This window comes from Ruditapes philippinarum, unplaced genomic scaffold (assembly GCF_026571515.1).
Source record: "Ruditapes philippinarum isolate M1 unplaced genomic scaffold, ASM2657151v2 ctg6477_1_1_1_1, whole genome shotgun sequence".
Lineage (NCBI taxonomy): Eukaryota > Metazoa > Mollusca > Bivalvia > Venerida > Veneridae > Ruditapes > Ruditapes philippinarum.
The window spans coordinates 24,349-39,231 of NW_026861014.1; the positions used below are offsets into that span (position 1 = coordinate 24,349).

The window sequence follows — 14,883 nt, forward strand, 5'->3', positions numbered from 1 at the left end:
TGTAATTCTTTGTTTGATAATAATAAAAGGGATATCTATATCAAACTGGTTGATCCATACATACGCTAAACCATGGGTTGTTAAAATGTTTTTAATGCAAAAAGCCCAGTTTTTCGAGTTATATGTATTCCCAGAATCAACATCTTGCTTAAGCATTGAATAAACATTTTAATAATCTCTGTATCGTCAAGCTTAATATTTTTCACCCAAAATTAATATTAATTACTACCTGCTGTATATTTTGGTTAGTTAAGTTTGAGAAAGCTTCTTTACAGTACAGCTGCACTAAAGGTATAATCTTTGTATTTCTTATAAGTATCATATTATATGTTTAATATGATGCTTAACAGTTAAGTCTAGTTAGCAAACTTAAGTTTATGAGTTATTTTGCTTTTGTTTTGTTTGTTTTATTCAGTTCATTGTTATTGCTATCATACAAATCAAGTTTTATTTTCTTTAACATCTTTATTGGAGCTTTCATCTCATCATCATTGTGTTTTATATGTTAATTTATCAAGACCTTTGATTGGAAATAAAAGTTATTCAAACTGCTGCTAACGTTCATTTAATCGCCGTATTTATGTTTAAGTTTGAATTTATTTCGAAAGATTCACATTTTTAATGGTGATGATGAAATGATTAGCAAATAATATATTTCATTTTATTTCATTTTATTGGCAAATCGGCAAATAAACATTACCTTTGGCCATTCACAGAGTATCATGACAAATATGGCCAAAAGTTAAATAGTTACAAACATTACATCATACAATGTATAACAAAAAGAGTACAAGAATGAAACTAATTAAGAAGCAGTTACATCTTCAAGAGACTGTTGCCTCAACTTAAATGCATTATGAACATAGTGAGCACATTTAAGAATAAGCTTTTTGTTATTAGTGGACAAAATAGTCGAAAATTTTTGTATAGTAGGCCATGAAATGTTTCCTAAATATTTGGGTCTTATAACAGTATAAATTGGACAACATAAAAGGAAGTGGTATTCTGATTCAATAGAGTTATATATACATAGTTTACATTTGCGATCGTTTCTTTCAATGTTAAAAAAATCTTCCAGTTTCTATTTCTAAGTTATGCGAGCCTAGTCTGAAACAAGCAAAGTCTTTTCTTAACACATTATTTGTTAAAACATCAAGATATTTTTCATAACACAAAAGAAGTTTTAAATTTTCTGTAATAATCAAGCTTGGGCATATTTTGTATAGAAGTATTCCAGTTCTGTAAATATTGGTCTCGCAGACGCTGCTTTAACATTGGCATATAATTAAAATTTAAGTTAAAGTTAAGCCAAATATCACTACAACCTAAGCTGTCTAACAAGCGTTTTTATACTGCTTGCCCAATTACAATCAACATTTCGATTTACACTGGTCTACAAACATGTTGTACATTGGTGAGTCCCTGGTTTTTCATAATTTTTAACCAGAATTTTAAGAGTTCTTTCTTTAGAAATAACAGAAAGAGGAAATCTTCCTAACTCACCAAACACAGCAACATTCGGTGTTTGCTGACGTACACCAAGTATATACTTGCAAAAATTTAACATGAATTTTGTCTATTTCTTTACAATCATAAATACCCCAAACCTCTGCATTATATAACAAAATTGGTAGCACCATAGAATCAAAAAAGTGACATTTTAGTTTTTATATCTAAATTTACTCTACTGAATAACCCTAACAAACAATTGTATGCTTTCAAAGCTTGTTCAGACAGCGTAATAGCAGCAGTTTTTCATATTACCAGTGTATGTAAAAATTTACAACCTAAATAGCAAAAATGGTCAACAACTTCAAGCATTTCACCATTTATAAACCATTGAAAATGATGTCTTTGTTTACGTTTTTCAAATATACATATTTTTGATTTTATTGACATTTATTTTTAAAACCCCATTTCATGGAATAACTATAGACTGCATCTAACTGGGCTTGTAAGCTGTGCGGGTCAGTGGTAAAGAGCGCTATGTCATCAGCAAATAGCAACATATACATAGATAACTGGTTAAGATCATTGTCAGTAAGAGAGTTATAATCAATGTTGTCACATATATCATTTACAAAAAGGATAAATAAAATCGGCGAGAGTGGTTCCCCTTGTTTTAATCCAAGGGTAACGTCGAAAAAATATAGAAAAATACCTAAGTAAAAGAGTAATCTGTGCAGAGATATCTACTTTCAATAAACAACGGGCAAGTATCATCAGTTACATATACATTAATTGATGATTGGATTACAATGCTACCTTTATTTTATTATCAAATTCTATTATAACTCTATAATTCATTTTTCTAAATGTCACCGTCAAAAAAGTCACTTTCGTATTTTAGGCAAACCGGCTTTACGCGTCTCATTTCGCACGAACACTTTCGCACGAACACTTTCGTTCAATAAGGTTCATTTCGATATTTAAACAATAACATTATAACCAGCCTTTCATAATGGCGGCGCCCATGAAATAATTTTGTCTTTTTAAGAAATTTTTTCATTCTTAAAAGACATGTTTGCCCCTCTACTGGACTTTTTTCCGTGATATTTTCTTTGTTCATTTCTATTTATTTGGTCTTTGTGTGAAAAAACCTTCTGGTCATCATTTCAAACATTCTAACAAGACGAAAGCAAAAGGTTAAGGCATTTTTTTATCTATTTTATCGCTTTGAAATAATTTTTACAGACTGAATTGTGGGCAATCAGTATTTACATGCTTAATAAGCAACCCATGGTATCAATTTCTATTAAATGGAAGATTGGTATCAGTATATACTTGAAAAGTGAAATGCTCCTAAGTTTAAATTTTGGATTAGAAATGAACTGAAAGTTATTCAGCCTAATAGTTTCATTTGTGTCTTTTTACTAAAAATGTTACTTTAATTATAGAAATAAGAAACTGTGTGTAGAGCATATATAAGTACATTATTATGTATTATTAAACCACATTACACTATGATAACCTGCAATAAGCCTATATTTTTTATCTAAAGTATAATATGAAATTAGGCAAAGCCTATGAACGGGGGTAGTCGTTAAAAAAAAATCCTTTCATTCTTTCCGTTTTAAAGGTGTCATTCGATATTACATACACCGCTTCTGTTTTCACTCGGAACACTCGACGATTTATTACTAATCCGAAAAGTTGAGATTTGTTCCGTTATCGGAATGCCCCGCCTGTTATCATTGACATACATTGTAAATGGCGGCCGCCCGACTTGAACTGACACTGAAAATTTCATTGATAGGTATAGAATTCTATATATTTTTAATTGTTTTTTATTTGATTTTCTTTTAAATATTCACGTTTAGTCTATAGCCGGGCAAGCCAAAGCCCGGACCCGCTTCGCGGGCCCGGTCTTTGACTTCCCCGTATTAATATCAAAAAAGCAACACCTTAAAGCGAGCTCGATTAACTTTTACTGTGAAATAGTATAAAATAATCATTCATTTACATTTTCCGTTTTAAAACTGTCATTCGGTATTTTATACACTGCTATAAAGTTTGCAGGACAAAAGTCTACGCATCCGTTTTCAATCACAATTCCTCGGCTTTTATCGTTACCTTAAAATTTGTTGCGATGTGTCAATTCAGTACGTCCAACGAAAGGTTTAAAAACCATCACTATCTAGCAGGTAAAGTTATTGTAAAGCTCGTTTTGCTAGCAGGCCCATCAGGCCAGCTCTTCCATCTCGCTAATAATGTTTTGTGCCTTGAGCTTATAACTTCAAAGATTATTTAATTTTACACTTCAGCACGGTTAGAAGCTGAGAAGTCTGCTGTGCAGAGTAAAGAGGAGGAAAATGAATACAAGCCACCAACATCGTCACTTCAAAGAACACTACAGGACATTGAAAATAGTATTAAGTCAGAAAAAAGAAAACTAAGTAATCATGACAATTCAAATAATACTGATATTTCAGAAAAGTCGAGGGTAAATGCATTGAAAAACAAACCAACTGGAACTCCTGAATATAATCCAACTCCAATAAGAGAACTAAAGAAACAAAGAGTTGAGGGTAAATTAGGGCGATCAAAGTATGATTTAGCTTTGCTTGATGGACCTGCAAATGATGGAGAATATGACCCAGCATGTAACTTTTCCACAGGAAGCAAATCATCTACAGATTTAGCATATATACCTGGAAGTGGGGAAGATGATATAGCCACAGATTTAGATTCAATTCCAGACTATGCAAAACATTTACAAGGTGTCAAAAGACCAGCTGAGGATGAGGATATAGAAGATGATGGAAGTCCTTTGGCAAAAATTCCTAAATTTGTGTCAGTTGAATATACACCAGCAGTAAATGAATCTGTAGAATACAGTGATGAAGAACCTTTAGGTGAAAAGCAAGACTGGTTTTCAGATGAAGCTAGTGAAAAGGGAAGTGAGAGTGGTGCTGCTTCAGATAATGACCCTACAGCTGATAGAGTGAACAATAGTAACAATATGATTACTGATAAAAGACACGCAGATGAAAGTAAAAACTTGTTGCCAATAGAATTTACTTCTGATGGATTTGTAAAAAGTGCTTATATAGAAAAACATGGAGAGAAAAAAGATAAGACTAAGTCTGTTAGAAAAGAACATGACAAACGGAAAAGAGATTCTATCAATAAAATATCATCTTCTGGAAAAGAAATGTCTAATGTCGGTTGTAAAGTTGATAGCAATAAAGATACAAAACAAGATATGAACATTTTTAGTTTATTTAAAGAAGAGTTTGATAATGAGTTAGAAAACTGTGAAATATCTTTGACACAGAATGACACTGGAAGTTTACCAAAAGTAAAGTTAAAACAAGACGAGTCTAAGAATAGTTTGGTGCCTAAAACAAGTACAAGTTGTGAACAATTAAGTTTGAAAGACAAAAACAATAGTCAGAAAAAAACTGAAAAAAGTGATACAGACAAACTATCTTCTGCAAAAAGAAGATCTTCCTCAGAACATAGGCATTCTTCAAAAAGTTCAGACAGTGTTCACAAGTCATCTAGTCATTCTAAAAAAGAAAGAGATGATAAGAATGGCATCATAAGAGATAAACATAAACATTCATCAAGAAGTGAGGACCACAGTGTATCAAAACATAAGTCATCATCATCATCAAAAGACAGACATTCTGGATCAGATGGTCATAGTTCCTCAATAAAACATAGTAGTGACAGCAAGAAGTCAAAGCATGGCTCACCTAAGGCCAGTAGCCACCATTCAAAGGAACATAAAAAGTCAGACAGAGATTCCAGCAGGAGTAGTGAGAGACATTCTCATAGCAGCTCAAAGAGTAGGCATCATTCAGATAAACCTGATAAATCTTCAGAATCTAAACATAGAGATAGTAGATCTGGGAAAGAAAAATCAAAGAAGAAAAAACAAATAGTGAATCTTGATGTAGATTTGTTTGGTGTTGAAACTGATAAAGGATTATCTCGGCATGTTGTAGACGATGATGATCTCTCAGATTTAGACAAGTATTTTATGGATGATGACCCTTTTGATGAGTGCTTGAAGATATTTAATGAAGAGGCAACCAATAAACCCTCTACTAGTAGAGAAGGAGATAAAAAGGTGTGTAATTGAAACACTTTATTTCTGTAGTGAAAATTGTAATATTATATTTGAAAAATGCAGGTCCAATTTCTGTCTTGTAAGTATATACTAGTAGGTAATGTGTATGATTTGGCTTTTTTACCTTTTCAATCCAATAATAATTATTTTGATTACATCAACTTGAGATGGTGGAACATGTAGCTTTGTTGTAGGAAACCATAATTTAATATTTGTTTATGTTACAAATCTTTTTAATTAATTTAATATCAGAAACAAAAGAAGACCTCTGATCATGACCATACACCAGATGTTGTTGCAGGAAAGAAGAGAATTGCCTTAAAACAGAGTACTAGTGCCTCTGTAAGTATAAGACTCCTTTTAAAATAATTGTAATGACTGATTATATAGTGATATTAAATAAACTTGTAAATGATTGATTAAATTGATGTTGTCATAAAATTTGTTATCTTTTTCATTTTCACAATTCTGTAATTGATATGGTAATCTATTTTCATGCTTGATCAGATATCATTGTGAACTTTGTGAAGATGATAAGAGTGTAAATATGGATCTTAATGAACCTGCTGCTGAATTAACAGTTTATGTAAGCAATATACTTGTACTTGAAATTGTAAGCCAGAAAATTCATTATTAGTGAAACTTTTTTGTCTTTTTAATAGTAATTGTTTTAATAGCTTGAAACAAATTAATGAAAGATAAAATCATTGAATGATTTGTTATTGTTTTAAAGAAGACAGTATCTAACAAACCTGCCCCTAAACCATCACCAGCTCAGGTGATGATGAATCGTTACAAGATGATGCAGGACCGAATACTGCAGGCTGAACAAGAGAGTAAAGAGAAAATGAAGGCCAAGGTCAGGCAGATCTCGCAACAAAATGCTATCAAAGCTTCAACATCGGTGAGTTACATGTTGTAAAGCAGTTAAAAGAGAAAGTATATATTGAAAAATATTCTTTTATTATGGGTCAGTTTATTTTGCTGTTGAATTAATTGTAGTCATGTTAATTTGCAAAGCCTTATATCTATTAACATCTGTAATAACTATTATTATAAGTGTATATTTTAATGGTTTAAAATGTTATTTTTACAGAATGGCCCTTCCAAACCTAACATGGCAAGTGCATCATCAACATTTTCTACTTATATTGCCAACAAAAACAAGAAGACCTCTGCTATCACTGTTGCCAAGGGCAGCAAGAGAAAGGCTCATACTCCAACAGTGGTATGATGATTACTGTCACTTTTGTCCTCAGTTTGACCAGGGCATCCATTAGTGGAAGTTTGGGGGTCATTTACTCCTGATTTTGGCTTGTGACTTTCAAAATGTAATGCTTTACCTTCTATACCTATATAACGAGACTTCCAGACATTTTGCAGTCACTGACTTCCAAATCTTGGTACTTAATGGAAGCCCTGTTTGACTACCAGTAATCTTTGTTATAATTTCTGTATCATATTTAGATGAGATTGAACAATCATTATTGTGTCGCCTCTATGGAGTAGTGGCAACATATAGGGATCACTTCGCCGTCGTTTGTCCGTTTGTCTGGACTACTTCTCATAAACTACTGGTGCAATTTCATCCAAACTTTACAGGAAAGATCAGTACCAAGTCTTGTTGTGCATATCATCAGCATTTTCCGGTTCAATGATTATTGTCAGAGTTATGGCCCTTTAATAATTTTTATTCTTAAAGTTTGTGCAGACTACTCCTCTTATACCACTTATGCAATTTCAATGAAACTTTACAGGATTGATTGGTAGGTCAAGCACTTATGCATATTACATGGATTTTCGGCTTGAATGGTTTTTAGCCTACTTATGGCCCTTGAAATAATAAAGTTTGTCCGGACTACTCCTCATATACCATTGATGTAATTTCAATGAAACTTTACAGGATTAATTGGTGGGTCAAGTACTTGTGCATAATACACAAGTTTTTTGCTTGAATGAGTTTTGGCTGACTTATTGCCCTTGAATAAAAAAGGTGTTTTTATGTGTTGCCAGCTACACAGAAGTTTGTCTGGACTACTCCTCAGAAACTGCTGGTGCAATTTCATCAAAATTTTAGGGACCATGTCTAGTTGTGCATCTCATCAACATTTTTCGGTTCATTGACTTTTTGCCCTTTCATGGTTTTAATTCCGGACTACTCCTGTTATACCACTAATGCAATTTAAATGAAACTTTACAGGATTGATAGATAGCTCAAATGTTTGTGCATATTACACAGGTATTTAGGTTGAATGATTTTTTGCCAAGTAATAACTATCTATAATCATGAGGCGACACATGTCATCACTGATGGCCCTTGTTCAGAATTTTGGTTGATAGATATTTTTTTAAAAAGATAATATGTTGGGATATATTGTTTCCATAAAGCCAATATTTAAATATGCTAAAGAAATATAGTCCGACATTTGAAATGTAAATATTTCATTTTAAAAGAGGGAAGTATTGTAATTATTTGCATATTTGACATAATGTGAGATTTTCTCTCAGGTAATGCATGTTTGATGTTTACTCTGTATAAATTCTTTTTGATGTTTTCTATTTTGTATTAAGCCAATAGCAAAACTGAAGAGACCAGTTGTGGAAGTGAGTACCAGCTCTAAAGTGGGAACAAATATACGCCAGAGATATCTTAATATGTTTATTGACGAAATACTCAAATTCAACACAAATGAGGAAGAAGCTTTTAAAAGGGTATAATCAATTTAATTATATTGATATACATGTATCATGCTTATATATGAGGTAGATTTTGAAATGTACAGGACAACTGATCACCTTCAACGAGATGTAGTGCTCTTATAAAATACAGTATTGATGTCTTTATCAAATAAAATTGATGTTAGAAATACCTTACATTATACTTATGATATAGTTTTGATCTCCTGCATATTTTGATATAATCATCTTCAACAAATTAACACATGACATGTACAATACTGTTGTAACAGAATATGAGTAGCCTGTGATTTATATTAAGTTGTCTTAATCTTGACTATGTTCTAGTAATATTTACTGGTATTTCACTCTTAGTCTGAGTAATGACCTGTGTATGCCTTGAGTAGAGAACCAGCACATCTATTTAGTGTAACCAGCATTTATACAGTTACCTTATTACTTAGATATTGAAATTCCAGAAACTGATGGTAAAAAATTCTTAACTGATATTAGGAATAGTCTATTTATCATATGTTAGCATGGTAAATATAGTAAGTAAGTAAGTAACAACTTTATTTAACGAGGCTTACACATTCGGTTCCCCAATCTTCCATGTGGGCCTCAGCTGATGTACACCACATAATTACAATATATAAACAGTTTGCATGTACACAATGTATATACAACATATATACACAAATGTCATATTGAAATAGATAAAAAATATGAATAGATATATACCAACACTTGAATTATATACAGTGTTTATTTTACAACATTTATCAGGGTAAAGAGGAAGAAGAGGCTGTGTATAAACGATGTTCAAATAAACAAATCTACCTCAACTGTGCTGTCAACACTATCAAACGTATTCGCACCGAAGCAGACAACAAGAAATCCGGTGCCAAAACAGCAACACCTCAAAAAAAGACCTCTCATGCCACAATATTGGATGGTGCTGGTGCACAGAAAACAACTTATACACTTCATAGGTCTGGTGGAGCTGCTAAAATTAGAGAAGAGGACTATTTCGGTAAATTTAATTCTGTGATTTTGGAGATGAATTTCAACTTTATCTACTCATTTCTTTGAGAGATGACAAATGGATATGTTAACTTCTTTGTATTTAAAATAGATCAATAACGTATTATAAATTTAATGCTCATAATTAGGATTAACTATTTGCATTGTTCAAAAACGTAACAAAAAAGAAGAATTAAAACCAAATGTGATATACATGAATGTATTGAACTATAAATTATTGCAAACATTTGTGATTTATTATTTACTAAACTTAAGCTATAATATATATTTTATCAGGTGCTGACCTGTATAAAAGGTTACAACAGTTTGTTCTAACAGAGGATCAGTTGAAAGAGAATAACTTTCCAAGACCAGATCCTGTACAGGGTGGAACTGCTATATTTTATGGCGAGCAGAAAAAATCACAGAAAGGAAGTACAAAAGGTATCATGCAATGCTCGTATATTTTTTTTTTATTAAACTTGTAAAAATATCATTTTTATTTGTATATATCATTGACATCTTCCAACATGTATATGTAAAACAACAGTAGAATAGTGATATATTGAATTTACAGATATTTACAATTTTTATTTAAATTGAATTTATAAACTTAACCAAAGCTTTTATATTTTAATAGCCTGAAGATTGGCTCAGTTATTACAGATCGCAAACATATGGATCACAGCACCGTTAAAAAAAATTGATGAACAATTTAAGTTAAATTTCATTCCATTTTTTACAGGTTATGAGAAATTGTGTGTGAGATGTGGGAAGGTATTTGAAGTGTACCCAAATGGAAAATATCCAATAAAAGAAGAATGTGTTTATCATTGGGGAAAAGCATGGAAAAAGAAAAGTAAGCCTTACTGCCAGTTTAGTTTTATGTGTGTCAAGCAATCACACTTTCTATTTTGTAACACTATGAAGTTAAATTTGGAATTTGAATTTAATTTCACAATGATTTCAAGGATATTCAAAGTGTGTCATGGAGCATCTATTGGTTTGCTGATATCCTTACCTCCAAAAAATCTCTGTTTTAGTGAAAATAAAATAATTTTTATATCATTTTTAGTTGCTGGTTCATGGGAGACAAGATACACATGTTGCCAGGGAGATTTGGCTGCTGAAGGTTGTCAAGTTGCCAAGGTAATCTACACAGATTGTGATTAGCTTGATATTGTCACATTGCTTTTGTGATAAAAAAATATTATGACCATATGTAATGAATATATAAATAATATCATAGTATGTAAGAATGTGGTTGCATAAGAATGTGTATTATTGTTTTTTTTGTTTGTTTTCTTTTTAATAATAACTTGAAGGTTTGTTACAATGTATTCTAAAATCTTGCTTTTAAAACAAAATGATTAAGTTATTTTTGTTTTCATGTACAGTCATAGAACTATTTCAGACATATTTACTGGAAATTTTGATCATATTTTACAGCTTCATGTTCATGAGACAAACAAAATGGGGAACATGTCGGGTTTTATGAAGACTATACCAAGTTCCCCACCCATTGATGGTGATTACGGTGTATATGCTCTAGATTGTGAAATGGTAATGTATCTATTCTCCTCAGTCATTTTGTATGCATTAAATTACAGAACTGTATCAGACTATACCATAGTTTTACTGTCATGTTCCAAAAAACAGTATTGTTTGATGGAAAATTTGCTGTACATTCTGATTACCTTAAAGCGCCAAGTTTAATGAACGATGAATAATCAAATGATATTTTTTTTTGTCAAAGGCATTTAGAAAAGATTCATTGATATAAACCATAATCTTTGTTTTTATGTCAAATTTTGGGAAACAAACTATTTTCACTCAGAATGAAACTAACCAATGGAACATATATCAAGTTATTTTTTACAAATGGGGTAAAAATGTTGTTGTGTTATATTAAAATTTAAAAGTGTATAATAATGTATGGAATGGAACTGTTCTTTTTATCATCTAATGATTATTATAATAACTGTTTTGTTATTGTAGGTGTATACAACAATGGGTATCGAGCTAGCTAGGGTGACTGTAGTTGGTGCTGATCAGGATCCCGTGTATGAATCTCTTGTTCTCCCTGACAACCCTGTTATAGACTTAAATACAAGGTTTGACAATTATCTGCAATGTTTGTAAATTTATGTATGTGTAAGAAGTCAAGTTCAGTCATTACATTGAACTTTAGTTAAGTTACTGAAGTTTACGTCACATTTACATTTAAATATATTTTGATTTCTTTATGCCATCCATCATATTTATGAGAAATTCAAGTATTTTCCAAGAGCCATTTATTTTACACTTTGCAAAGAAAAAAAGAAGTTAGCAATAAGACTGACATTAATCCATATTACCTTAAGCATTATATGATAAACAAAAGAACTATTATAATATTACTATAGGTTTAGTGGTATAACAGAAGAAGATATGGAGGATGTACAAACCAGTCTACGAGATGTACAGGCAGTACTACTCAGTCTCTTTACTGATAAAACAATACTTATGGGACACAGTCTGGAGAGTGATTTAACTGCTCTAAAGGTATATACACTATAGACATCTGAAAACTTGTGTCACTGATACCAAATTAATTGGCAAAATGCCAACTGTCTTTGCTAGTTTTAAAAATCTTATGTTCACATGATAGAACAAACTGATTTTGTATATTATAAACTTATAAAGGGTCTTTCAACAAATTTGAACCACAAGTTATTTTTGCTTTTAGATTTATATGACAAGTTTTACATTGATCAGTAGAGTATTATTATGTATTATATTTTCAGTTAATACACAACACAGTGGTGGATACCTCTATTGTATTCCCACACCGACTAGGTTATCCATATAAAAGGGCACTGAAAAACCTGATGGCAGAATATCTGAAGAAAATCATACAAGATGACGGTAAAAAATTTGTAAAAAAATCTGATCTCCTAATTGAACAATTACTTTATAATTGTTTTCAACAAAAATTAAAAAATTAATGAAAGTGTTGTTGTTGTTTTTTAATATGAACAAAACAGAACATATGTTAGTAATAGAGGAATACTCTGGTGTACAAAGTGTCCCACATTACTCATTGGACTTCAACCTGGTTTTTTGATAATTTTTGTAGCTTGTTCTACAATATGCTGTAATTTACATAAATATAATGTTTATTCTACTATTTTCAGTTGCTGGTCATGACAGTTTAGAAGATGCTGTGGCATGTGTAGAATTGATGCAATACCGACTGAAAGAAGACTCGAGGACCGAGGGTCGCAGACTCTCTTCATAAATACTTCGATAATACTTGATATGAACACCACAAAAATTATCTCTACATATTGTTTAATGTTATCTTAATTTCAAAATAGTGTTGGAGTTGTTTTTGGTGCGTTTTTTTAAACAAATATTATTGATACTCCTAATGGCAACCTTACTTGGTTAGTTTTGACACCATAAGAAGTGATTCTACTATCTTTATGAATACGTGGCGTGAGGGAATGTGACTGAGAATTCTTAGAAAATAAAGAATGTAAAGTTAAGTGAAACAATAGTTTACATCGCGTAAAGTTAAATAGAGTTAGGTTTTAGATAAGGTAAGACAAAGAAATCAGATCTGTTTATAACTTACATGTATATCTACATATTTATTGAATGAAAAACTCATTACTTTAACTGTGATATTTTGCCAAAATTATTTACTTCATAAAAACTCTTTTTGATACAGTGCTTATAATTGATATATTATACATAGTTTGTAGATTCTTCGTAATTTATTATTAACTTTCATTTAAGATAAAGGATGACTAATGTGGTTTAAGTGATTTCTATTTAGTCACTTGCACTGGCACATCAATCAACATGACATAATGGTGACAGATGCAGACAAAAAGATGCTGTAGTGCTTATCTTCACTTGTTTTTGTCTCAGTGTCTACCAAGAGAAAATATGTCATTAACTTTCCAAATTTTGGACAAGACTGAAGATTTTTTTAGTCTTAATATTGCTGATATGTTGTGAACTTGTGAAAGACTGTGAAGACTAACTTACACACTCAAAAACTTGACTTTATTTATTACATGACATAGTGAAATGTTGATTCATAGTATTTTGTAATTGTTGGCAGATAGTTTAAAAGATGATTGAAAGGTATGTTTTAAAATGGCTGGAACTATTGACATATATATACACAGTCTAACCTGTGTATAGAGACTTTAAAAAACAGTTACATAATAAAAATCAGTATATATTGAGGATCTTCATATCCAGAGTCAAGTATTGGCAACATTAACATTTTTCAAGATTCAAATTTGTGACAAAAAACTTAAACATAATATTTTCAGTTAATATTTACCAATAATGCATTGTTTTACTCAATGAAAAATAAAACAGTCCAAACTCAAACAATATGTGTTATTTCTAGTTAAATTAACTTCACTCCTCACATCAGAGTGGTTATATTTAGATGCAATAATTAGTAGTATCACAAGGGGGAGTGAAAGTAAGGTCATTATTGACAGAAAGTTGTTAAAAAAAACAGAGAGCCACTGAGGCAGGTTAGACTGTACTCATTATTATATATCTTACATTCTAAATGGAGAGGATATTGTTGAAATCTTTTTGAAATTAATGCATTGTACTGAAGAATATTTTAAAGCTGTTGTGACTGTGGTTAGAACTAAAATACATTTGTATATGATATTTTAATCAGTGTCATGGCATTTGTGTTGTTGAAGATAAACATTATTATTACCTGTAGTATTGTTTTGAAAAAAATTCAAAAGGAAAAACTGAATTTGAATTATATGTGATTAAATACTAAGTGAACCTTTCTAGTTACAGTCAGTAATATTTAATAGTCATCTTTTTGTAGATACTTGTGAAACATCTACCAGGGTATATTTACTCATGTATATTTTGATGGGTAGGGATTGTCCCATATTTAGAGACTAGTACATGCAGAGTGGGGCATTGCTGTTGTTATCTTCTACTTAGTAATTCATTTCTCACTTAGGGGGTTCATTGATCAAACTAGCTACACTTCACCACACAAGTTAAACTTGCAGCTTTTTGTTTACCTCACCAGAACACAGTGTTTAGAGATGGCCTGTTTTGACAGCATGATATCTGTTCTCAATTATGTATTGTTATCTAAAATTTCTTTAAGGATCTTCTATTTTGTAACCACAAGATTTTGTGGCTCTCTACAAAAGTGTAAATAGCTTCATTCTGATGCATGAGTACATCACAGAAGCTAAAAATATTCTAAAAATGAAGTTTTTAAAAATCTTTACCTCAGAAAGTGCTGTACTTATGGCATGTAGCATCAATTTGTAGTCTGCTGCAATATATATAAATTATGTCCGAGGGTCATATTTGGCCCCACCCTGAGCATCACTGTCTTTTCACAGACTTATTATTGAGAAAATTGTCATTATATATGACTTTATCAATTTCAATTTAAACGTTTATTTCAATTTAAACGTTTATACATTTTCAAATTATGCATATCCACTGCCAAACTTCAGAATTTAAATACTATAGCAGGATGATTTGTTAAATGTTTATTTATTCACTGGATATATAGTAAAATTATTTGTGGGAAATACTGTCTGAAA

The 14,883-nt window shown here is 31.2% G+C and overlaps 1 protein-coding gene across 1 annotated transcript; it reads left to right on the top strand.

The window, feature by feature from the left end:
• The first annotated feature begins 3,476 nt into the window (after positions 1-3,476).
• Positions 3,477-14,731, top strand: LOC132714213 (RNA exonuclease 1 homolog). The gene is made up of 14 exons (XM_060697012.1): positions 3,477-5,578; positions 5,831-5,920; positions 6,312-6,482; positions 6,675-6,806; positions 8,150-8,290; positions 9,041-9,287; positions 9,575-9,721; positions 10,023-10,136; positions 10,353-10,426; positions 10,727-10,840; positions 11,276-11,391; positions 11,683-11,821; positions 12,064-12,184; positions 12,454-14,731. Exons 1-14 carry the CDS (start codon positions 4,463-4,465, stop codon positions 12,555-12,557), a joined length of 2,826 nt encoding a protein of 941 aa, XP_060552995.1. The 5' UTR covers positions 3,477-4,462; the 3' UTR covers positions 12,558-14,731.
• Positions 14,732-14,883: the final 152 nt, after the last annotated feature.

Coding starts and splice junctions, on each gene's coding strand:
- LOC132714213 (XM_060697012.1), top strand. CDS start 4,463: ATGATTACTGATAAAAGACACGCAGATGAAAGTAAAAACTTGTTGCCA. Junction 5,921..6,311: donor AACAGAGTACTAGTGCCTCT/GTAAGTATAAGA, acceptor ATTGTTTTAAAG/AAGACAGTATCTAACAAACC. Junction 12,185..12,453: donor GAAAATCATACAAGATGACG/GTAAAAAATTTG, acceptor TACTATTTTCAG/TTGCTGGTCATGACAGTTTA.